A 26,622-nucleotide genomic window follows, 5' to 3' on the forward strand; every position below is an offset into this window, starting at 1 on the left:
GCTGAAGAATAGCTTTTATCCTTAAAGTCATTCCTTCAAGTCCCCCTGAAAATAACTTTTTTTCTAGACAGAATTTCTTCACATACGAAAGAAATTCCTCATTCCTATTTGTCTATGTTAATATGTACTAATGCTTTCTTTCCTCACCATTCTAATAAAAAGTTACTATTTTGAAAATTCAGAAATAGTATTAAATTTTAGTATAAGCTAATAAAGCTTATTCAATAACTGTCTTAATATCATTCTGATTAATGAAAAAGGAGGGGGAAAAAGGCTAGAAACAGTACAAGGTACAGGAACACAAATACCATCTTTCTTTAAGCACCACGTTTGCATATTGGCAAAATTTATAAGATTTTCACAAGCATCACAACTGAAACAATCATGAGTGATGCTTTGCTGATCCCATACATCAACAGTATACTCTGCATTCATAAGTTTTCAGAAGTTTTGTTGTTTTTTTAACCTCAGCTGCAAGCCATTTCCACTTTCTAATCAGTGAAGGTGTTAAGGCAAAAAAGGTCCAGCTATCCATTTATTGTCTTTAAAACTGTGTTATATACACAGGCAAAATAGACAAAAAATAAGGTGTAGTATTTCAAGTGTACCTGGACTGAAGTCTGCCCTTCAGCTCGTGAGCTTCTCACCAAATGGTTATTAGTGGTTCCGATAAGGGAATGCTGTTGTCTGTTTTCTGATTTGTTCAAGTTTTGGCTGTTATGGAAACTGCTTACTTCCTGGTAACCACTGTCAGAATAAGAATTCATTTGTGTTGAACTTCTCGAGTTACCTACAGACCCTGTAGATATGAAGCCAACGTAAGAATAAAAGTACTGCATAACAGTAGGAAAATAAAATAGTACAGAACATTGCTATTTGTTGCATTATTAATTATATTACATTTTGATACAGTCAATATAGAAATGTATTCTAATATTTAAAATGCATACAACAGACCCTCACTTTCATGGAGAGATGTCTGTTCCGGTGAGTAAAGGTTCCCTTGTACTGGCTCTGTCGTAACGTGATAGGCATTGGTATGAACGCTCTCTGACACTGGGGGTTTGTTTACACTGGTGGCCGGAGGATCTGAAATAATACATTAGGATGATAAATGCACTACTTCACATGCAATTCTCCTGCAAAATCAATAATTCTCACACACGCTACCAAAGATATTACTTCCAATGCAAATACAGTCTACTGGTAGACTGTAGGTCCCATCTACCAAACTAAAAGAACTTTCATATTCGTGTCTGAGAACCTTGTTTCATGAAATTTTGATATAGCTCTACAATTCTCAGTGTTTAGATGTGCTTTCCAACTTATTTTAATTAAAATGTAATTGGTTATCTAGTAAATACACTTTGCAGAGTAGAAACATTATGGAACAGAGAATATTTGTCACTTGTCACCTATTATCTTGAGAACTTTGTAAGCAAAAGTTTGAGTTGAATTCCAATCTTATTTTTGTATCAGCAAAAGAAGTTGCTGCAAATGTTATGAATTCTTTATTTCATGTGTTACTATCTGAATGCTCACTTTTTTTAACCACTCTTACGCTAACATTAGATACAAGAATATTAGCTGAAATTTACAGATAACAAAGGAAAGCCTCATAAGAGAAGGCAAAGGAGACATCACAACAGTATTATGAAGAAAGGAAAAAGTTGTACAGTCTAGAAAATTGTGGTGGTACAAATACAGACCCAGTACAAATATAAGGGCAAAGATGAGGAGACCAAAGAGCAAACTGAATCAAAGTTATATTGACAGAAATATTCAATTGTTATTCAACTGTCATGATACACTTACACTGATGAAGAAGAGACGCAGTAGGAAATATGGATTACATCTGGAACACCAAATATGTAAATTCTTACTGAAGAAATACATGAATGCAACTAGATGAGAAACCAAAAATAACATGGAAAGAAGCAATGGTCTAGTAAAAACTTCTGCAAATGTTTCACGTCAAAAGTTGTGAGCTGTAGACAGTGAAACCCGTTAAGTGCTCTTTGAAAATGAATATAACAGCATGTTACAAAACCAGGAGTGTGCAGACCTGATGCTAGTGATAGAGGAGGAAAATTGGAAAGTGGGCTGAAAAATTCTATGAAATTGCTAATGAAAACTCTCTACCTGATATAAAATCTAGTTGCACTCATGAAAAACAAACAAAACAAAACAACAACAAAACACAAAGCAACAACAAAAAAATGCAGAAAAACACAGATAAGCTATTAGAAATTCTTTATTGCAACTGTTATACAGTATGCTTCAAATGGATTTCCAAAATATAGACAGGGTATTCCTACCTAAGAAGCCAAAAAAGAAATACTCTGAATTTTACCAATAGCTGGTAATAATAGCCGTACACGAAATGCTGGTGTCTCAATATTTGTGCAGTAATTGAACTCCCATACTAAAAATGTTACTTGTTAGTTGGTATTACAATGAATGCTTGAACACTGTTCAAATATCAGATTTAAAAAATAAAGTAAAATCAATGCATCTTACAAATACAGGCAGCCAGCATGCTTAATTGGGACTAGCACATTCTTAGGTCAAAACCATCTAGTTTAATTTGACACTAAATCAATTAACTGCTATAGGAGTATTATGACCAAATTTAATTACGACTTAATAAGTGTTATTACATTCATTAATTTCATCAAAAGTGTCCTTAGAAATGATATGGAGAACCAACACTGAAATAACTCTTCACAGCTCTTGCTACAGTAACTCGGTAACAGATCGTGACGGACATCAGTGCGTATTACGACATGTTCTTTAGACTAAAAGACTTGCAGGGACTGGTAGTAATTTAAATTACTTTATAATTATCTTCAACTTCAATATTTTAATCTTCAGTCTTTTTCATTTAAGTAACACAAGGCTCTGTTATTTTGCTTACTGGCTATTACATAATATAAAATCAATTTCAAACCGACAAATAACCAATGTGCGGACAAACACATAGGAAGAATAAAGTTCAATTGTTCGATGCCACACAGATGTTTCTAAGACAGAGATCTAAACTGAAATCTCACTTCCATCACACATTTGCCACCAAGCAAATGCTTTCACAGTGCTAAAAAATAAAGATTGTTTAGACTTTCTAACAAAAGCAAGAAAGCACAATAAAATGACTTGTTTTTCTCTCTCTCTGCTACTATAAATCATGAGGAGAATGCCCTGAATAAAATAATAGCCTTTTTATAAATGGCTACTGATCTAATATTCTATTTATAAGCATCTGCGAAATAACATCATGTTATATTTCTGTTAAAAATTCTGTATACTTCTGTTGATGCTCTTTCAAGCTAAGGTCACATCACAACACCTGCTGACGTCTTTTGACAACTGCTGTCTCCAAGTCAGGAGAATACCCTGGTGATTTTAAAAAAGTGTTTTCGTTCATCTTTAACTTCAGTATTTTTAAGATCACAGTTGGTAAAGCATCATCTGGTCACATATTCACTTTTGAGCTTTGTTAAAGAAATGTAAGTAAAACCTACCATCATTCTATAATCACAACATAAAGGTGAACATTAAATGAAATGTGTATCACTTTAAATTATAATCAAAAAAATACTTCTAACATGTACACTTCTGAGCAATGACTCTAGGAAAGCCTTACTTTAAATACACACAGATGTAATATACATCTCAATTAGTATTAATGCACACACTATTTAAACTGAAATTTGATATAAATATATTTGTAATTTATGATAGTTTGACTATGAATCCTGTTCTAAAATAAGTGCATTCCTAGACTTCCTGGACCTTTTCTCTCTTAAGTATTGCCATTGTGCCAAATGTTAAGTGACTTCATAGGAGGGGTGTGAGCAGGAGATTTTTAAGGAAAAGAAACATAGAAATAGGAGGAGATAAAGGATAAGACAAAAATGAGAACTGGATAGATGAAAGAAAGAAAAAGACAAATTAATAGAAAGTCAAGGAGAAAAAACATTAGATTAAGAATAAGCTACAGGAAAAACTGTGGAGGAAATAAAGAAATGGAATGTAATTGGCTTAGAAAAATTAGTAACATAGACTGAGATCTGTTAGAAGATACCTTTACCAGTTGTGAACTGCCACTGGAACATTAGAGAACCAAGGGAAATAATATAAGAAAAAGGACACAAAAAAAAATTCAGAATGAAAAAAAAATAATAAAGAAATAGTAATTTCTCAATTACATGAAAAAACGAGCTCAATTTCTGTTTCAAAATAGTTTAGAAGAATACCCCAAAAAACACCACCATGATTAGCAAAATTTAAATACCATGGAAAATAGGTTGTTGAGAACATTAGACTTAAAAGAAAGGAAAAAAAGCTAATACAACTGCCTCACATCAACAGAGATGATAATGTTACAGCAACTGAAACCATGCAAATACAATTACATGGGGTTTAAAAGCTTAATCTCTAAATAAAACCAAAAAACATACGGGGTAAAGGAAAGAAGATAATGTGAGAGATGGATTTATCTAAAGTAGTCATAATTATCATAGTTACAAATAAATTTCAGTGAACACGCAGATCATTATGATGTGTTATTCTTTGTAAGGCAAAATATTGGATAGTTCTTAAAACTGCATACATACTTACAAAAAGATATATTAACATTGTGCAGAACTTAGTTGATAAACTTTTAACAAGCTACCTAAAAGACTAACTGAATTTTTACTACATTCAACTCATTTTGATTAACATGGTATTCTTTCAAGGGTATATGATTGAAGTAAAAAAACCACAGTCGAGCACAAAAGTAGTTGAGGGAGTTGAGGTCCTATTTCTAGTTCTGCTGTGTAGTGAGGACTTCTGCATATACGTTTCATCACTCTGAAGGACTAACAACTGTTCAGAGATTGACTCTTCAATCATTAAATATTTTAACTGATGCAAGAAACCTCACTGGTTAAATGCTCTGATCTGGCAAGGTCTCATTGGATTGTTCTAACTGATCCTTCTGGCTTATAGAGTTGAATGTCACTTGAAAGATAGTCCTATCCACTTTCACCTAATATACTCAAAAGTAAATGTAGAAGTACTACGAGACTAATTTTTCTCATTTTGGAAAGTAAGTTCAGGATATCCTGAGATATAAAAAGAGAAGAAAAGCTTTTTTTGAGAGTGTTTTTTCTTGGAGGATTTCTCAGTTACATAATAACTGTAAAAAGGAAAAAAGTCTTCAAGCTGAAGATGAACAGTATTTTTTCCATGATCCTCACCTACCAAGAGGAAGACTCAAAATTAATTTTAATTAACTGTAAATATACAAGGCTTTTAATGTTCACAAAATCACACAAAAATTCAAAAGGCACAAAAAGATGCAAGGAAAGTACCCGCAACTATCTGTATTTAAGCCAAAATAACCTTTTACAGTAACAAAGGAACACATAAGTCTGCACATGAGGAAGTATATTAATATTACTTTAGAAAAGATATTTGAATAAGGTACACAGTGCTGCTGCTAATGTTCAGTTCACATCAAAACACGCAATAAATGCCAAGAAAATACAGATTTGCGGGTTTAAAGCAAAATGTACACATAAAAGATAATACCTGGTGATCTCCAAGGAAATGACTTCTCAGTAGAGCTGCAGAAAGAAAAAAAGTTATCACAAAAAAGAACCACGTATCTAGTTTGAATTTCTTCTTTATTTTTACATATTTTTAAAACCAAAACATATAAAATTGTACAAAAACCAGCAAAGTTTCAATAGCCCCTGTAAATAATACTCTGTAGCTCTTTATACCTGACAATTCAACCTTTGGCTATTGATTTTTATTTTCTATTTATCATGGGAAATTCCCTCTAACTCACTGTATCGTAAATTATCAATGAGCGTGACCTCTCTGCAACAGGACAGGTAAGAGCATGTCTTATGATATGCACTTCTTTTTTAAGGTGCGATGATATAAATAAGATAGTATAAAGTAGAATTTCACAGTCATGTGCATATGATTAGCAGTAAGCAAACAACTTCAAAAACAGGAGCATTCACAGCTCATGGTAGGGTCTAGCAAAAAAGTTTGGGAATTACAGTTCTAGAGCATTTTGAATCTCCGAAAATGCAATTTGAATAAATGAACAGAAATGGAACCTGCAGATATTACTACTGTTTCACTTCCTAGTTTTCCAGAGGGAATTTTGATCCCTTGTATATGGTAAGAAGTGAAGACATCTGACATATCAAAACATGTCAACCGCTAAGCACAAACAGGTATTTCCATTATCAAGGTTAAACAGATGCCTTAAGAAACAACTATTTTACAAGATTGTCTTTTTCAAATTGTTATTTTACACAAAACTATCTTAACCATTTTGTTTCTGCTACAAGACATTCTTTCACATGTTGATACAGTACTAATGCACGACTCTGCAGATAGAAAATTCATCCATAGATTATTACATTTTTCCACTATCTCCTTGCTCTATATACCAATTATCAAAACTCAGAGTATTAAATCATTTTGCAATGATTATAAGCTAGTATTTTCCAAACAAAAATCTATTCAGAAGAAAATATGGGCAACTCCATCAGATTTTGTCTATATACCAGCATGCAACTGTGATGTTGGATAAGATGCATATATTACTGAATTAGTATTATTTATTTTACCTTTCTACCACAGCTACCAATTATAAAAAATATTTTAGCACAGCAAAATCACCACTACTAGATATTTTGTAAAATAGTAAACATAAAATAACCATCAAGGAACTTTTTTGAGAGACAACAGAGTTGCGTATAGGAGCATTAAACATGCATACTAGCACAAACTAAACTAAAATCCAAAGAAATTAAGAATTCAAATTCAAGCTTCAAGCATCTGATAGCCAGCTAGGCAGCATCAAAATTTTTACTATACATCATAGACTGTGAGAGTGAATGGCCAATTTTAGAGTGTTTTGGGATGCTACGCTTATTCTCTCTTTACAAAGCACATAAACCAGGATAGTTTACTAGGCTGAAACTTGGTGTGTAAAGTTACAGGTGAAGAACTCCACATGGAGGTTCTCCTGGCTCATCTCACAGCATCTCTTTACTCTACTCAGCAGTGCTGGGGCTGCACCTGGAGTACTGTGGCCAGTTCAGGGACCCCAGTACAAGAGAGACCTAGAAAGACTTAAAGAGTATCCACCATAGAGTCAGGACCTCTCTGCAAGGCTTCTCTACCTTCAAGGAAGAGTAGAGAAGTATGGATATCTCAAGTTTAGGTAACAGTGACATATATTACTGAAGACAGAAGATGCGTACAGATTTTCCTGAAATCAATATATTCCAACCCCTGATGTTCTTCAGGGGTCAGCACTGATGCCAGTATTACTTAACATCTTTATTGGTGACAGGGACAGAGAGATTGAGTGGAGGGAAGGGATGCCATCCACAGGGACCTGGACAAGCTTGAGAGATGGGCCTGTGCAAACCTCATGAGGTTCAACAAGGCCAAGGGCAAGGTCCTGCACTGGGCTGGTGCAGTCCCAAGCACAAATCCAGGCTGGGCAGAGAATGGATTGAGAGCAACACTCAGAAGGACTTGGGGGTGTTGGTGATGAGAAGCTCTACACAAGGCAGCAATGTGTGCTTGCAGCCCAGAAAGCCAACCATATCCTGGGCTGCATCAAAAGCAGCGTGGCAGGCAGATCAAGGGAGGTGACTGTCACCCTCTGCTCCACCCTGGTGTGACCCCACTTTCGGTGCTGCATTCAGCTCTGGAGCCCCCAGCACAAGAAGGACATGTTAGAGCAGGTCCAGGGGAGGGCCACAAAGCTAAGTGGGGTGGAGCACCTCTCCTGAGAGGAGAGGCTGAGAGAGCTTGGGTTGTTCAGCCTGGAGAAGAAAGGGTTCCAGGGAAACCTTATAGCAGCCAGCCTTATAGACCTTCCAGTACCTAAATGGGGCCTAGAGGAAAGCTGGGGAGAAACCCTTTATCAAGGCACGTAGCAATAGGACAAGAGATGATGGTTTTAAACTAGAAGAGGGTAGATTTAGGTTAGACATGAGGAAGAAATGCTTTACTCTGAGGGTAAGTGAGGTTGTTCAGAGAAGTTATGGATGCCCAATCCCCCTAGAAGTGGTCAAGGCCATGCTGGATGCAGCTTTGGGCAACCAGGTCTAGTGGAAGATGTCCCCACACAATAGTTAAGATCCCTTCCAACCCAAACCAGTCTGTGATTCCACGATTCATTTTGAGGATCCTTTGCTTTCTTGGTGTTCTTACTGCTGTTTCCTAAGTACGTGCATTTCTTTTTAACCCCTTTCTTAATTTCAGATCATTTCTTTGACACCTTACAGTTTTATTTCAAAGCTTATTATGTTGTAGACACAAAATTGAACTAGCGGCTAGTCTGGAAAAAAAAAAACATAAAGGGAAAAGGTTTCATATGAAGTCATTGTGAGACAAAACATACAAAGTAGCACTAGCTCCATTTTACATTCTTCAAGCAATAATCTTTATCGTCAGATAAACACTTTTCAGCTTTGGATTTCAAAGTTAGAAAAGGTGATGAACATTCATCTCAAACAGCTATGGCAGTTTAACAACCTGGCCACACTTCAAAGGCAGAACTGGCTGGTTCAGCCAAGTCTCTTACAGTACCCATCCCTGGGATGAAAACGGTACAATTTTTTTTTTTTTTAATTTAATTTTAATTTAAACACAAAAATTTAAGAAAGTTGTAATTTCTAATTTTTGTTAAGTATTATACTATTAAAGGGGGAGGGGAGGGAATGGTTTATTCACAGGGTTGTGTGCTTGTTGCTTAGCCAGAGATACCAGTCCAAATTTAAGCATCAGTTAAGACAGAATGTTTTGTTTTACCTATTTTTTTATCTTCAATTTTAAGTATCTACATCAAGAATTCATTCACAGTTATAAGCAGTATGAAGGCTTAAAGATGTAGATAACTGGAAATTCTTGGCAGAGGCAGATTTGAAAAATAAAAAGAGGGGCATATATTAAAATCCATAGGCTGTAACACACATTACTAGTAACTAGCAACCACCAAAATCAGTACAATGTGATTCCATATTTTTGATGACACAGGTTAGCATAAGTTTTCACAAATGTTATGACTAAAGATAAATTTTCAAACTAATTTCCAGTCCTTTTCAGCTGAACTCCTGCACCCACTCTGCAGTCACCACTCAGAGTACTATAGGCACCTACCAAAGTGCAAGAGGAGCAAGCGGTCCTGTGACTTGCCGGGACAGGTCTTCCGCTGATAAAGGTGAGCACTAGAGCTCTGGGTAGGATTTGGGAAGCTGCCCCTTGGGGACTACACCCAAATTTGGCCACCTATCACAGGACGCTGTTGCAGGCTGAATCCCGATGCAGAGGAGCGACACAGACCGGCCAGCCCTGCAGGGGAACAGCGGGGCTGTGGGCAGCGGGGCACTGCCCGTGCCGGGCACCACTCATTCAAAATGCAGAGGTCTCACACATTTGACCGTCCTTCAAATACTGCTTTAGGTGAACAACACACCGTAGTAACTACCACGACAAGCACCGCCCTTCCAGAGCTTCAGCTGTAAGAAGTTTTTAGCGGCTGAGTGGATAACACGTCCTCCTGGCTCATCACCACCACCCAGCAGAGCTCAGGGCAGTGTGCGCAAGTCGACTCAGCTGGCAGACGGTCACTTACTGTGTCTCGGTCTGTGGTAGCTGACTGTTCACAGGAAAACTAACAATCTTAATTCAAAGCTCAGTCAATTACTGGATAAAAATGTAAACATTCACATATGTAGCTCGCTCTTCAATTTATCAGCAGAGCACCTCACCAATAAACTGCATTTCTTTTTTAATATTTGAAAACCAGCAATCAAAATGCATAAAAAGCAAAATTCCCCAGTTCTACTGGCATTCAAAAGCTTTGACAGATCTTCAGAAATGCTTACAGTCTGCATACACAGAAAACAAACCAAAATACAAACACCAGAGGCGTAACAAGAAAGTTCACAATTTTCGTTTATTTTCAGTGTAGAAATGCAAAAATCAGCCTTCTGAAATTTCTGTGGATTCAAGACAAGTGATAGCATACTCTGCACTTTTAAACAAGCAGCTGATGCTGCCTGAGTGTCACTGCTGAAGTGCCAAAGGAAAGACATGGTATTCAGCATTACAGGCCTGAAGTGCTGCCTTCTGTATCTCGTTACTTGCTTTGAGCTCTCCCACTCACTAAGCTAAGCATCTTAAAAAGACTTACTAAATGATGGGTTGACTGGTCATATAGTGACTCTTCAGGTCCTAGACATTAGAGTAGGGAACTCTATAATGCTTCCTGAAGACAGTTGGTAAACTACAACTCATAAAATACCTAATATATTGCATTGTCTAAAATTTTAATAGCTTTTGATGACCTAGAAATGCTGCGGAAGACTCTACACTTCAGAAAGAACAGCTAGAGAATGTGAAGACTTACAAAAGTCCTGGGCATGGAATACTTGGATATTGTGTGCCGATACTTGGCACAGAAGAATTTGCACAAGAGTGAGAGTAAGAAGATGTAGGCTGCTGTTACCTCTGCTCCTAAGTATAATGCAACATTATTTACGAGTTGAGTAAAAAGCAAAAGAATGTAAAATAAATTTTAAAAAACTTTCAATACATAAATCTCAGTTATCTCTTTCTACTTTTTTGTTGTTTGCTTGGGTAAACAGAGTATCTAAGCAAAGCGCCATGAGAAAAAAGAGAACGAGTTCCTTATTTGCTTTGGTTATCAGATAAAAAAACCATAGAGAATCATATTCATTCACAATGAGCTAAAAGCATACATATAAAGGAAACAGAACACCACAGAAGATCCAAGTGAATACTTAAAAACAATCATCCTCAGAGGTTGATGGAAGAATCTCCAAACCACTCCAAGTGGTTCCTCACTAGGGACAAACTATTAAAATGTAGTGCTAAAACTAAATATAGACTCCTAGAGGAAAGGATTCTCAAGGAACTTAAAGAGGTGTTTCAGGTGTTACCGGTACAACACATCAGTCCCTCATTGTAAACAATTACTTTTCTAGTGCTACCTTTAGAAGGTGCAGAAGGCAATATTGAACATATTAAATATTTGAGTTTTCAATTAGTTACTTGAAATCGATTAAAAACACTCGAGCTTCCATGACAGCCGCAAGCCAAGACAACTTTTGGAAAAGACAAGCCTACATCTTTAATCTACTTCAGCTGTTTGGCTAAAAACAGAACAGGCTTGCTGCTTTTTGTTCTTTTCTATTTACTTACATGTTCAAAAATTTCTTGCAAAGCCTATAATAAACTCATTTAAGATAACTGACTAGCCATGATAAACTCAAAAAAACAACTACAAAAAAACCCCACACCCATAGGATTAGAAAATTGCTCATACCAAAACAAACAAAACAAAATTAAAAAAAAAAACACTTATTTTTAATGTCAAAAAATATTTGTAGAGAAATTCTGGGACTACTTCTAGCAGCAGTGTTTAAGAACCTTTGCATAGACTACTGAAATCCGGAAATGAGATTAGTTTATTAAACACCTGAGAATAATTCACCTGGATGACTGAATGGGAAGCATTATGACAAGAAATGTAATGGATACAGGCAAAGATGGGAATATTTGGACCAGCTCATATATGACAGAGGTTTTATGTCCAACTTAACCACTAATGAAAGTGTCTATGGACGTTGTTTTTGTTATATTTACATTCTCAGGACAGCCTGAAGACCTGAAAACCTAAAATCTTGTGTAGCAAGTAAGAAAACATACAAGCAGGAGACATCAATGGATGTGGGTACAATAAAAAAGCAACTAGAATGTAGGTTTTGAAGAAAACATGAAAAATATAGAAAAAATTGTTAATGTTGTTACACCAACTAATGGTTCTGGTCTTGTTATTCTTTCTACAAGGGAAATAGCTGAAATGGAAGATAAGAAAAATGAGTTCATTTCCTGAGACAATTTTAAAGTAAGGACATTTCAGAGTATAATCAAATGATACTGACAGAGGAAGAGACATTCAATGAGATTTTTTTTTTCCTTAAACCTACAGGAGAACAAACAAGACTAACACAATCCATTCTTACATTCTGAAATCAGAATCACAAAATATCGTTACAGTCTGAAGAGTATTAAAATAAAAACCATACCTTTATATGCAATTATTTGTAATAAAGAGAATAGAAACCTTACAAATAGATAAAAGAGGATTTATAATACACTGACTAAGAACGTGAGGTCTAAAACAATCATGACACGGACCAACTTCTGATAAAAGGACATTCCTTCATTCTGCAACAGAGACAGTTACTCCCTCCAAAATGTTTCACATCAGCAACCATGAAGGGATCTGATAACTGGTTGTTTTATCTAACGTAAGTAGTTCCTAGCTAAATACTACTGATGTAATTAATCATCATTTTTTCTAAAGTGTTATCATAAATGCATCATTACTACAATGTGCCTCAACTTTTCTTCCGACAGCTTTACAATGATCAACTAGGACATCATGATTTGAAATTATTCATTACCCAGCTAAATAGTATTGGATATGTGTAATCCTGACCAAGGTGCTGGACCAACCTCTCTTATGAAAAAAGGTTGAGAGAGCTGGGGCTGTTCAGCCTGGAGAAGAGAAGGCTCTGGGGTGACCTCACTGCAGCTTTTCAGGGTTAAAGGGGACTTATAAAAGATGGAAAGCGACTCTGCTCAATCAGATAATGTCAGGACAGGGGGGAATGGTATTAAACTAAGAGAAGGGAGATTTAGATTAAAGGTTTGGAGGAAATTCTTCACTCGGAGGGTGGTGAGGCACTGGCACAGATTGTGGATGCCCCATCCCTGGAGGTGTTCAAGACCAGATGAGGCCCTGAGCAACCTGACCTAGTGGGAGGTGTCCCACCTATGACAGGGGCTTGGAACCCTTCCAACCCGAGCCATTCTGTGATTCCTATGATTCTATGATTATTTTGCACTGAAGCTCTGCAACAAAGAAAATTAAAGTATATCTTTTCTTTCTTTTAAATTAAATATAGGTCTTCAATTGATTTCTTTTCAAATTCCAGTAAGTGTAACATCAGTGTATATAAACAAATAACTAAAATTCCTACCTAACACCCCCGTCCCCATGCCCCTTCAAAGCACATACTCATTATAAAGGTAAACTTCATGGTGCTTAACATGTGCCATTAAAGTTTGGTGACATCGTGTATGCAAGCAATTTCAAATACACCTTTTGGAAAGTCTGAAACAGGATGTGTCATACAAACAACTGAACATGAATATCAACAAAGTAGTTTCTGTAAGAATAATGAGTGAGCAGAGGTCAGCGCTGTGGGGACAAACTTGCTGCTGCATGCCCTGGAATGCCCGGAGCACGGGGGTGGTGCACCATTTGGAAGTGTCTCGCCCATTACTGCTCCTCAAGTGGAACAAAAGTTACCCAGCACAGAACGATGATGCGCTGACTTTCAAGCAAAACTACTTGCCCTATTTACAATCGTTATAAGCATTCTGCCACTTGTAGAAAAAAAAGAAAGAACGTGAGCATGAAATGCAATACATGTTCATCTCAAAGAAAACGATCGGTGCTCAATTAAAGAGTGCAATATGTTACAGAATCACTTTGGAATATTTTATAGTACTGCAGAAAGAGCACATAGTATTTTAACCCCTTTTTTCCAGTACATAAAGCGAAGAAAATAAGCCACTGTAGTAGCTAAAACAAATTTTGTTTTACAAAACTCAAAAGACTTCAGGTAGGCACATTACAACTCAAATTTGATCACTTCAGTATATTCAGTACTTGAAATGTTATTTTTTGACTGTTTACCATACTGCCAAAAGGACCCGTATTCTTTAAATGATCATGTCTAGTGTGCCTCTAATGTCATGTTTTTTGTGCTATTACGAGTGCAGTATTTTACAATCAAATTAATAAATATGAACCTTTTGGTTCCCCAAAACCTCCAGTTTTCAAGAGCTGCACACAGCAACTCATGAAAAGAGTAAGATGAATCGACTGTGTGCGAGTCATTTGGCCAACTCCCACCTGAGAGGTTAAGCAACGCGTTTTTATAAAGCAAGTCTGACTGCTGACCCCTGACACGTACTGTTATCTACCTGCATCAGCATGCACTCCAACACACCTGGCAGCCCAGAACTGAATCCGACTGAGTAACACTGCAGATGGAAAGGGAGCTGCAATGCTGTCTGTATCTGGGCTTGTATGGGAGGCTGAACAGCCTGGTGGCTTCCTCATAGAAACTTGTGCATGTTAAAACACAACACAAGAGGTAAAAAGATAAAACTGAAACTTTGCATTGTTTTTCCCAGGCTGCCATCTCCAATCTTGTAGTGTGTAACGCGTGAAAAATATTTAATACTCACATGCAATGGGATGGCATGAAATATCTTAGAAAAGCTTGAGGACAATACCCATTTATAAATATAATTATGAGAAGAAAGCATTTTAACAGGCAATAACCTACACGTACACAAAAATAAAACCATTTTGGAATTCAGGGCAGTTGAACTACTGCTTCCTTCTCCACCCACATTACAGATCCTTCGTACATGTGGATCTGCTGCTGTTGTCAACTTTCATACTCCTGTGGAGAGCAAAACAGCCGACTACTACCCCTATGTGTTGCTTGTATTTAGAATATAGTTGTAACACAGGCTTGCAACAGCCTAACAAATATAAACTGCAAGTACCATCAGTTTGTTTTGCTTTGTTCATGTGTACAAAGCAACAAATACATTTTTTATGGACTAGCAGTAACAGAATGAATGATTCCTCAGCAACACGAGTCCTTCTCAGTTGAGCTCAGTAGGCTGCAGTCTCACCATCGGTGCCTACCTCCAGACAGATTCCTCCAGGTGCACAGTTGCAGACCATGCCTACATCTGCACGGAGTGTGCTCCATCTTGTGTGAGCATCTAGGCTCACAGCCACAAAGACCACATGAGAGGCCACAGGTACTAGCTGCAGAGATTTAACTTGGTTTACGCCACTGATGTTGCATTTCCCCATTCTCTCACCAGCTGTTAGGAGACTTCTCTTGAGCTGGCACTTGTGCAACTGGGTGATGAGCTGGCTCAAGGGATGATGTGACTGAAGCACAGAACAGCTAAAAGCCCAAGCTGCAACAACCCAGATGGACACATACTGCCACGGATGTACCTGTGACTTGGGGTCAGCGTCTGTTTGGCAAGCAGCACTACCTCCAGGCCAGTGCTGCTTTGCCAGAAACCAGTTTAGAAGTGGTAAGTTAGAGGCATTGCCACATCACTGAAGTCAAAAAAGCCTTCAGCTGGACTTCCGACATCAAATGCTCCCAAACGTTTTAACCACATTAAAGGAGATTAAAGCATTATCTTTGAAACAAAGCATTGTTGATTTGCTCGGGGCAGAAAGCCTGAACAAAGGGAATAAAGAAGGGTATGCATCTTATACTGCACTTTTGCCCTGCCCCCCTCCCAAATAAGGCTGTATTAGAAAATTCTTGTATCTGTCTGGGAGAAACATTATCTTGCTGCCAAGATGCTTAACTTTCCTGTGTGTCTTTGAGCAGGCTGTTCACCATCCCCAAAGCATTCAGTTTCCAAGCTTCTCTATGCCTCAGACGCCCTCTTCATGTTTTTTAATACCTTGTAAGCCTTAGCAAGACATTTACATCACCCAGTTTCGTGAAACACAGTTTTATATATATATATATATATATATATATATATATATATATATATATATATATATATATATATACACATATACATACATACACACACACACACACACACATGTATATATATATTTAATACAGGTGTAAGTGTTGCAGTTGCATTTGTGTCTGCCATGACACTCCTCTAAGCTACTGTTTTACTTTGATTCTTTCAACAACCCTAACTCCACTGGAAGCTATGCAGAAATGGAAGCATCTGATTCCAATTCAGAATTTTTCTTTCAGCTTCTCACACATCTCTTAAAAAGCACAGCCACATTAAAGAATAAACCAAAATATTAACCAAAGACACACACACATCTCAAAGTTTTGACCAAGGCAAGTTGTAATCCAGTGTCCCTCAGTTTTAAAAAAAAAATAGTGTAGCATTCTTATGTTTATGAGACTAGATTCAGCTGGGATAAGAAAAAAATAGAGAGAGTAGAACAGCGGTGAGAAGATAAGGGTGTCTGTAAAAAATTAAGATTATAATTAATTTTTATGTGAAAGTGTATTAATAACTACGGAAAAATGAAACAATTTTTATGGCCCTGAAAACAAGTGCTTCGGGAGTTTACCTGGAGTCACAGATGTTCTCATACCAAAATATATAACAAACCAATTTAGATGCTAATGTTTTCTCCCCCTACACTTTCACCACCTTTTTCATACAAACATTGCTTAGCCATAAAGAGCAAATAAAAGAACAAATGACTCTGAGAAACTATAAATTATGTTTTTCATCTTGGTAAATGATAAATGCATAGTATCTAACTCATTGTGTAGAAGCTGGTAATTGTACATTACTTCAGAAACTACACAATTTTATTTGTGGGATAAGCTATTTATGTTCTCTACTTCCCCATACAGCAAATTCAGAAAACATTTTTCCTTGTATACTGCTCAGGCAAATTCTCTGAAATCGGATATTAGGAGATTCAAGACTGAATGAGAGGTATCTGTAGGCATAAATTATAATAATAGAGGCTTTCTACTTATTCTTCCATAAGAACTTATTGTTGTTTTTTTTAAGCTTTCAAAACGGAAATCTGAACCGTAACTGCAGAAATGTTTGGATCTGGAGGAAGGATGGGCAAGCAGGAAGGGTATAAAACAGTCATCTTGTCCAACGAGTATTTCTGAATATTTCAAAGTTTCTCAAACAGAAGTTCTCATGCTAGGAACAACACTGTCAAATGACATCTTAAGCCAAGTAATAAGATGTATTGAAACAACTGTGTTAGCTGCTACACAGGATTTTAATAAATTATTTATTTATTGCAAATACTCATGTCCCATTTCTTAAGGTTTTGTGGGATCAACTTTCTATTTAATTTGCAGAAATGTGCATCATTACCTCAGAAGGAAATACTTCAAAATGACACCTAAATTTACTGCTGAAAGATCACAAAAAAAAACCAGTAATCAAGGAAAAAAGATGTATAATGCTCAGAGCACGTTCTCTCTATACATGGCAACATGAAGTGTGCTGTAACCTGAGATGCAGGTATAAGTGTTTCATAAGAGAACGCACTGTTATCAGCGCTTTCAGAATCAAGAGCTACCAATCACTTAACGTATTTCAAATGAATAAACACCCAAATACATTTAAGAGTTTAAAAGTTTGCTAAGGAATTGAAAAAAAATCATACTTACTATAAAAATATTAATGAAATTTTAATGAAATGCTTTTAATGAAATGCTTTGCTACAGTTATCATTATACATTAAATATATCAGGCGTGTTTCACACTGCTTAAAATATGCTAACAGTAAAATTACAGCAAGATATTCCCTGAAAACAAATGTAATGAGGAAGTATATTTAGAAGAGCTGGATGAAACTAGGCAGCTAATTCAGGAAAAATGAAATTGTAAGGATTACTGCATTTAACTAGCACTGTTAGTTTGATACAAATATTTATAAGTCTACTGCATTTCTCTTTGGCTGAATCTTAAAAGCAAACTTTAACATAAAGTACAATTAAAGCTTTATACACCCTAGACTGAGAATGTAATCGATGATTAAAGAGGTGTTTTAAAACTGTCTCACAACTCTTTATAGCAAATCTACATTTTTTTATACTTAGGATATTAATGGAAGGTGAACAACTATCAGTGGAAATATATGTATTCAGGACATAAGAAGCCCTTTAACTCATGGGACATATGAAAGTAAAGTCATCAGGACTTGTACCTTGTGCTGGCGATACTTGGTGATTCTGCTCCAAGCCTACATCTTTCTAGCTGATTAGCCACAATTTGCCTTTCCACTTCCAGTTCTCTGGTAAGTCTTTGAAATTGGAGCTCCTGAAATTTCAAAATAAAAAGAAAAGCATTCTTGATGTTAAAAAATTGGTGTGGATTAAATCTGAAAAAAGTCAGTTTCATCACAATCACGTTTCTTGTTTTGACTTCTCCTTAGTGGAATAAATTATCAGATGAAAGGGGGAATTTAATGGTTCTTTAAATCAGTGGTTCACGCAAATTTAATCACCTGTTACAAAAAGAAAAGTGTATTTAAGCATTTGTGGATTTTATTCCTCCCACAATTAAAATTTTTGGTATCTTCTTATGTTGTCACTATCTAACAAAATTAGTGCCTACAAAGTCAGTCCTCAATTTCATTTATAACAGAGGTGTACTATAAAATATTGCAGTCTACCCTTTCCAATTGCAAAACTTCAAATCCTAAGCTATACTGTGTTCTGACTTCTATATTCAAAACCACAGAAATTATTTGAAACTGGCTGCAGACAGATGTGTTATTTCACCATTTCATATTTCAGCTTTTGTTATATTTTGCAGTCAAAAGTATCAAACCTCAGCCTTTATAAAATCTGGAACAGCTTTTGGAACATAATACTCCCAGGAAGACACGGGAAATATATGGAGCTACAAAAAAATCTTTGTGTATTATGAAAATCTAGAAATACCTTTTTTTAATGAATATAATACTTTGAAACCCGTACTGTCATCAGGGGATATTTGTGAAGTTTTACTCCACGGTTAGGTTTTGTTAATGAGAGATAAGTATTCTATCAGAGCAACCATATTATTTTTCAATTTGTTATTCTCCATTCCCATCATGTTAAATAAACTGTTCAATATTATTTAAAATAGATGCACATCACTATTTAATAAATAGATCAATTTTGAAGGAAGTCAAATACAACACAAGCATTCCTTTAATTTCAAAAAGTAAATGACTAACGAGCATTCCCCCACCCCAAATGTATCTGATGTAATTGTATTACACATTAGTTGCCATATCACAGAAGTCACTTTCACTCACAGACTGTAGTTAATGCAAACAATTATTTCATACCTTCAGTTACATGGAACAGGGCTTAAATACTTTATTTTCCTTAACGGCTCCTGAAAGAGATCTCTACTTCTTGCAGCTCGTGTAGCTGTTCAGCAAGAGCAAGCGCAGCTCAGCAATGCACCTGTGGCTCCCAGCAGTCTGCAAGAACCTCTCTGCACCTCTCAGCTCCAGCCAGGGGGAGAGGTCCGAGTAACTGTGCTTAAACACTACTCTGAAACCAAGATTCACCTTGCAGAAACAGGGATAAAGTTTCTTCTCTTGACTCCTGCAATGAGATTGCCTCCAAATAGGAGGCTAATTAGCACTGATTTCATCAGGAAGCCAAATAAAGACTATGGCAAACAGCAGCTGCCATGCTCCTGAAACTGCTCCGTAATTAAATAATAATAATAGAACAAAAATAAAAAGCTTCTTCTGAAGGTGTGATTTGAGCACTATACAACAAACTGGCCAGTTAAAGATGCGTCACAGAAGTTACCGCCCCTCCCATAAGGCTCAAGTGATTGTAGACACTTCCAAATACTTCTTGCTGCTCACTAACCAAACTGAATACTTCCAGATACTCTAAATATTGTCCATCAAGGCTTTTTCCCTCCAACATGATGAACTTACCCACTACTGCCATGGGACAGAGGCATAGAACAGGATCAGGTTGGATAGTACCTTAATGATCACCTAGTTCCAACTCCTGCCATGGGCAGGACACCACCCTGCATCATCCAGCCTGGCCTTGAACACCTCCAGGGATGGGGCATCCACGGCCTCTCCGGGCAACCTGTGCCCGTGCCTCACCACCCTCTGAGCGAAGAATTTCCTCCTAACCTCCAATCTAAATCTCCCCTCTTTTAGTTTAAAACCATTCCCCCGTATCCTGTCACTATCTGATTGAGCAGAGTCATTCTCCACTTTTTTTTTTTTTTTTTTTTTTTTTAAATAAGTCCCCTTTAAGTACTGAAAAGCCACAGTAAGGTCACCCTGGAGCCTTCTCTTCTCCAGGCTGAACAGCCCCAGCTCTCTCAGCCTTTTCTCATAGGAGCAGCGCTCCAGCCCTCTGATCAACTTCATAACCCATCCATCTTACAAGACTGCATTTTTCTGCTATTGCTCCACTAAGAAAATTTTACTAGAACAGTATATTCTGTGGGTCTGTACATCTTCATGCACTTGCACTTCATGCACATGCGCTGCCCCCCCAATCAGCAAAGCAATACTTGGAAGTCTGAACATCCATTCTATATAAATATATATACACACACACATATATAAATATATATATATTAAGAATGTTACACTTGAAAACACTACGATGGATTTCAGCATGGCCAAGAAACAGCAGCCCTGAAATGCAGCACACCCCCATGCTGAAAGCAGACAAGGTCTAACTGGACAGCAGTGGTGAAGCCCAATTTCAGGCTTCTGTATCAAGCAAAATTTTAAGATCGATCATCTATTAGGGTAAAATTTTATAACTTTAAAATGGTTTCTGATTGTTTTGGGCTCAGATAACCAAAAGAACCCTAAAAACAGACAGGCATCCAGCTTTCCCTAAATGCCAGCATACGATCTTTCCTCATGGCACAAAGCATTTTCATTTTGAAATAGTTGCATATTTACAGTAAAGCCCCTCCCAAAAAATACACATGCAGACCATGGGGGCCAGGGGAAGTAGATGTGGTTTTCAACTCTTTCCAGGCCACCCAGATCTTCAGTGGACGGAGGCAATTCAGTGCTCATTTACAGTGTAAGACAAAGCAACTCTTCCCACTAGGCTGGCATTTACTGTCAAGCTTCAGTGTTAGAAATGCTTACCACAGCCAATGCTCAGACGTGAAAAAGCATTTTAGGAATGTACTAAACTTGGATGTTATTAAAAATCCTCCTCTGAACAGAATCTGGAAGTTAACACTCCTTTTAATCCTGTGACCTGATACAAAAACCATCATGAATGTGATAACCTTTGGACCACAGCAAATCTTATGGGCCTGTATATGGACTGGAAAGCATGGGTAATATTGGAAGCTTTGTACAAAATGGAACCGCATCGAATAGCACAGACCCAGCCTTCAGAGGCTGATACCAGGTCTTAGCATGAGGTAACTTCATGTTATACGAAAGAGGTACATGTGCATTCTGTTCTTTTGGACAGTTTGTGTTTTGGAGAGTAAAAAAAATATTTATGAAGTATATTAAGCAAAAAAGCAAATACATTTATAAATGAGAATTTATTTTCCAGTTAATATAGATGAGCCACATATCCAAAAAACAATTCTCCCGCCAGACATTAACATGTTTAGTGGGGAATGCCCAGATTTTCAAAAAAATAAATAAATAAATGTTCAGATGATGAAGTTCTGTAACTTTTGAAGAAAATGTAGGCAAGAGAAGCTTTTTCCCAGGTAAAATATGATGTATTATATGGCATGTAACAAACTTAAAACAAATAGTATTGCATTCCTCACTTGCTGAGATAATATAAAAAGAGTACCCTGCGGCTAGGACTCCTTCCCATATCTTGGTGTTTAAATACTTTTAAAAGTAATGTCATTGATTTAAGCTATGAAATTGAACACAAGACTCAGGTTTCAGATTTGTTATTTACTGATCTTTTAACTAGATAAATAAAAACAAAAGATACACTAACCATTATTTGCTTTTACTCAGCCAATCTCTATTGCTTTGCCTTTTCATTACAGGCAGAGGCATTAATAGAAATAAAATTAGCCTACAGAGCTTAATACATGCTATGTATACACGTTTATCTGAGTACTCACCCAATTTGCTGCCTCCTACAGGCCGGAGTGCAGTGGGCCAGAAGTGGGTGGCACCTCTGCTCCTGGCATTGGGGTTGGAACCAGATGGACTCTAAGGTCTCTTCCAACCCAAGCCATTCTATGATTCTATGATCTACATCAGTTCATACGTATTTCTGCAGCAAAACACTTTATAAAGCAAATGTTATTGCTGGGCAACTTTTTACTTTGTCATTTTGCATTCCAGAAGGAAAAAAATTTATGACTTACCAAATCAAAAAGGCTGACATACTCTAGAAAGCCTATATAAAGTAAATCAATTAAAAAGGAATATGGACTAAGGAAATAGGACAAAGCTACAGTTCCAACAGTTACAGTGGTACGAATCAGACACATGGGAGGGAAAATAAGTTCTGGGATTGTCAACTGACCTTGCACCTACAGGATGGCATCTTTGTTAACTAATTCGTCCCACATTTCTGTCCTAAAGGTGTTTAAGAGATGAACCAGATAACTAAGATCAGATAAATCAGTGATTACACTTGTAAAGTGTAAATCAAATCACAGATTTCAGCCTAAAAACCCCACTGAAACTAAAAGAACAACCAATGCAAGACAAGCCTTTGCTAAAGCATAACGGTGTTAAGTTACAGAAAATACTGTATTTGCAGCAGAGAAAAGGGATCTAAACATAACACAAGTGTAAGATGCTGTATTTTTGTTATTTCACACTGTGCTTGCTTTTTTGCAATTTTAATAGGCATCCTTCCCCTACCCTTCCTGATAATTTCTCAAAGCATACTCAAATTCTTCATCTGGAGAACAGAGCTCCACCCAATACCAATAATCACCTGAGGTTTTTGAGGATTTCAGGCGATTACAAAGATCAGGATTAGTGAGGTTTAGCTGAATGCACTGAAGTAAGAAAAAGTCTTTTATTTTTCTGCTGAAAGTTAGCTGTTTAACTTCACATCACATCTCAGTGAGAGCGTAACCCCTGTCTAGAAAAACATATGATTTGGTTTTGACTGGCAGAACACAGACAACTTTTCTCTTAAAAGAACACTGATATAACATCAGTGCAGGAAGCTTCACAATACCCAAATTAATAAACTGTCTATTTAAATAAAAGATAATAATAATTTAAATAAACATAACAAAAAAGCAAAGCTATTTTTCCCCATGCTGCAAAAAAATCAAAAGCTAATTAAAACAAAGTACCATATTTCTATTTTTCTTGGGTGTGGAAAACATGAATGTAACAAATTGACAATGTAGTAAGAAATTTTACTCCATTAATTTATGCTATGTTTAAAAAGCAAAACTCGCTAGTGTTGTGAAGTAGAAAAACTGTGCAAAGTAGACATGATAGAAAAAAACAAGAAATCATGTTTGGCCATTTCACCTGAGGTACTCAGCACTGTTGATTTTGTACCATCACCCTCAGTTGTCCATTTATAGTATTATTCATGACTCGTGTATCTGCTGCTAAGAAAAATATCACAGCGCACTGAACTGCAAAGGTTTATAGAATCAAAGAACACCCTCCCCTTTGGAAGGAACCCACAGGATCATCAACTCCGACCCCTGGCTCCATACAGTACCACCCCAAAATCATGCATCTGAGAGTGCCCCTTGAACTCCGGCAGGCTCAGTGCCATGACCACATCCCTGGGGAGTCCATTCCAGTGCTCAACTACCTTCTCGGTGAACAACCTTTTCTTGATATCCAGCCTGAATCTCCCTTTATGATTAATTTGCCATTTAAAAATCATTCTGACACCTACGAAGACCTAATGTATTTTTGCAAGTGACAGCAAGATTAATTTACTGTGTGAAAGTAGAAGAAAATTCAGCTTCATTTTTAAATTTGAATAACATTCTTATGTGTTCAGACTGTGGTTCCAGTGAAGTAACAGAACTAATATACTTTTTGAAGCAATGGATGCTGACTTACGTATATCTCTTCTTAAATCTGTTATCTGTAACAGTAATTGCAGGTCTTAAATACCTGCATAAATACTTAAGAGATGGATGATTTTAGAAGTGCCACCTTCTTTATAGCTGGAACATCTGTTTCATCCTTTTTATCTTCTGTTTCAGACCCCACAGTCAGTTCCATTAAAATGGACAAACAAAATGAGCACCCAAAATCAAGAAGTTTTTTTTTTAAAAAAAAAGAAAAAAGCTTTTTTAAGCTTTTTTTCTTTAAAAAAAAAAAAAAAAAAGATTTAAAATAAATACATCACACACTAAGAGTAAACTTGTGGGAAGAGGGTAGGGATCCCACTCTGAATGGACACCTACCACCAGTATGTTTATCTATCATATAACATACTATTTGTTGCAGGAAGCTTTTTGAATTTGTTTCTCTAGACAGCTTCTCTGAAAGGAGTGGGAGCCATCCCCTCACACAGGATGCTCCCATACAATGCTGGCAGCACGGGAAGCTGCTAGCCTAAGCAAAAAATCACGTTTAACTTTTTTTTATAGCACTGGCTTGTGACAATATGACTGGAGTCAAACAAAATAATTAGAGTGTTTGTTTTCATTTGCAGATCATCATCTATGTGGGCAGCACACAGTGAAGTTATACACGTAGATTACCCAATACACTGCCATACTAACCAAAGATTTGGTACTAACCGAATCTTCTGAAACATACACTACAATGCTTTGGCCAGAGCTATTTTTTTTCCAAGATTACTCAATACATAGAGGAAAAAAATGTAATTCTACTCACCTGTTTAGCAGTAACTACTTAATCACCTCACAAAACAACAATTTTGTACTCATAAGCTAAATTTCATTGCAAAACCACAGGCCATATTTCTTAACATGAAGCTATAAAAAACACTAGCTTTCATTATTTTCAGGGAGAAGCAGCGTCTACACGGTTCAAGAAAGAAGAAAGCAACTTGCTTTGGAAAGGCAACCAGACAGACTGCAGGCAGACGAGCTTCCATGATTAGAAGCCAAAACTCAAACTTCAGAGCTCTGTAACTGTGGATGCTCTTGGAGGCTGAAGGTTCTGGAGCAGAGAAAAACCCCACATGGGGTGCCAACGTTGTAGTGAATACGACTGCCCACACAGGCCTAGAAGCTTTGAATGCCCAGCAGTAATTTTTCTGCAATGATGTTGCGACCTCACTCACAAAGATACTTCAAGGTCTTCACTATCAGAAGACACAGATGAGGCAAGTTATACCAATCATGAAAACACACCGCCCTTTTCTTTTGAGAGCTGAGAACCTCTTATAGGCTTGTGGCTCTCTAACAAGTGGGAAAAAAAAAGTTGTGAACATACTACGCTTGGCAATTAAGACAAATACTTGAAAAAGAGTTAAGTAATGGGAACATAATGTATGACAGACCATAATGACTACTATTGACTTATTGAAGTCTTTGGATAGCATAAGAAAATTTAGAAACAATTGTGTGCTGTCTGTCTGTGCATCCCATTATAGCATTATGTTACAGAGATCCAACATTTTCATTTTTGTTAATCAAGAACTTTTCTACCTCAGTAACACAGAGGAGAATAAGCACTCAGGATTTACAATGTTGAAAAATAAAAATTTTGTTCTTCTTGCCCTATTGTAATTTGAAACCTGGCAAAATACAGCTAATTTAAAACTCTAAATACAGGGTAGAAGGTCCAGCTGGTTAACTGAAGGCTTTCTAGTGACAACTGTCCAAGAATCAGCACTGATGTCACAAGCAGCAAAAACTACTCCTGAACTCTTTTTGAATAGCATGTGCCTGTCTTGCCATACCAGGACCAGGCAGTTGGGACACCCAGGAGAGATGATGCCATTGACGCCACAGCAAGGGAAGCATCTTGCAGCAGCGTCAACTTCTACCAGTTCTGAGTGGCTGCTGAACGCAGGGCTGTGATGCTACGTGGTAGCGCCAGGACAGGCTAAGTTGCTTAAATTGCCAAACATCACTGTCTTTGTGAAAAATCAAGAAGTAACTGTAGGTTAACTTTGAAATGTTTTCCTAATCATAAACATTTTGAGCATTGAACAATTCAGCTAAGCTTCTTCCAGTAGTTCGAGTTGATAGAAATGGCTGGCAAGCATTTGAGAGGAATACTTTTCCCTGTCGGCTGTAACATACGGTGCAGAGACACACAGCTCTCATTGCCTACGAACGGGTTCATTGTGCTAAGGAAAGGCAGGTATATTTTGGACATTTCTATGATACAAAGGTGCAAAACAAGAAGAAAAAATAAAGTTAATTTATATCTTCACATTACAAATGCCAGCCCCTGCACTAATCCATGCACAGTCCTACATGCTTCCACTTGCTGTAATTCTGAAACAAATTAAGGAACTGACTAAAACATATCAAATATATTTTCTCAACCTGAATACTGTACCTTAGTGACCCAATATTTGGATTCCCTACTGTAGTCTATTGAAATGAAACAAAATTTTTAACTAACCATATTAGATCAACCTCAAAGTTTTCTGTAAAAATAAAGTTTACTCACACACACAACTGCATTTTCATGCTTTCAGTATCTCAGTATCTTCCAAAACAGAAGACAAAAGATGAAAAATTGGACAGGGTAAAGAGAATCACAGATTACAGGTTGTGAAATCACACAGCTACAATTATTGGCTGATCACACTTACTCTGCATTCAACAGCAGTAGACCATTAAAGCCCTTAATACTTTTATGCCTGCATTGTTCACTGGTCTGGTAAAAAAGTTTAGTGCTGTTCTAGCAGATGAGGGATCAAAGTTTCAGCAATTAATAGAAAAGTACACTCATACAAAGACAGAAAGCAGGAATGCCACTTGAGGTATTCACTGACTTCA

The 26,622-nt window shown here is 36.9% G+C and overlaps 1 protein-coding gene across 7 annotated transcripts in view; it reads right to left on the minus strand.

The window, feature by feature from the left end:
* PKP4 (plakophilin 4) overlaps window positions 1-26,622 on the minus strand; it is an 88,944-nt gene that overhangs the window by 36,924 nt on the left and 25,398 nt on the right. For 3 of the 7 annotated variants that reach the window (XM_038181759.2, XM_038181756.2, XM_072041004.1), the window contains 4 exons: window positions 17,912-18,024; window positions 5,578-5,612; window positions 958-1,089; window positions 609-799 (listed from right to left, as the gene is read on the minus strand). In XM_038181759.2, the coding sequence (XP_038037687.1) occupies window positions 609-799; window positions 958-1,089; window positions 5,578-5,612; window positions 17,912-18,024 (471 nt within the window). The remainder of the gene's footprint in view (window positions 1-608; window positions 800-957; window positions 1,090-5,577; window positions 5,613-17,911; window positions 18,025-26,622) is intronic. The other 4 variants (XM_038181755.2, XM_072041005.1, XM_038181761.2 and 1 more) reach the window with 3 other exon arrangements.

The sequence above is a fragment of the Anas platyrhynchos genome, chromosome 7, assembly GCF_047663525.1.
Source record: "Anas platyrhynchos isolate ZD024472 breed Pekin duck chromosome 7, IASCAAS_PekinDuck_T2T, whole genome shotgun sequence".
Taxonomy (NCBI): domain Eukaryota; kingdom Metazoa; phylum Chordata; class Aves; order Anseriformes; family Anatidae; genus Anas; species Anas platyrhynchos.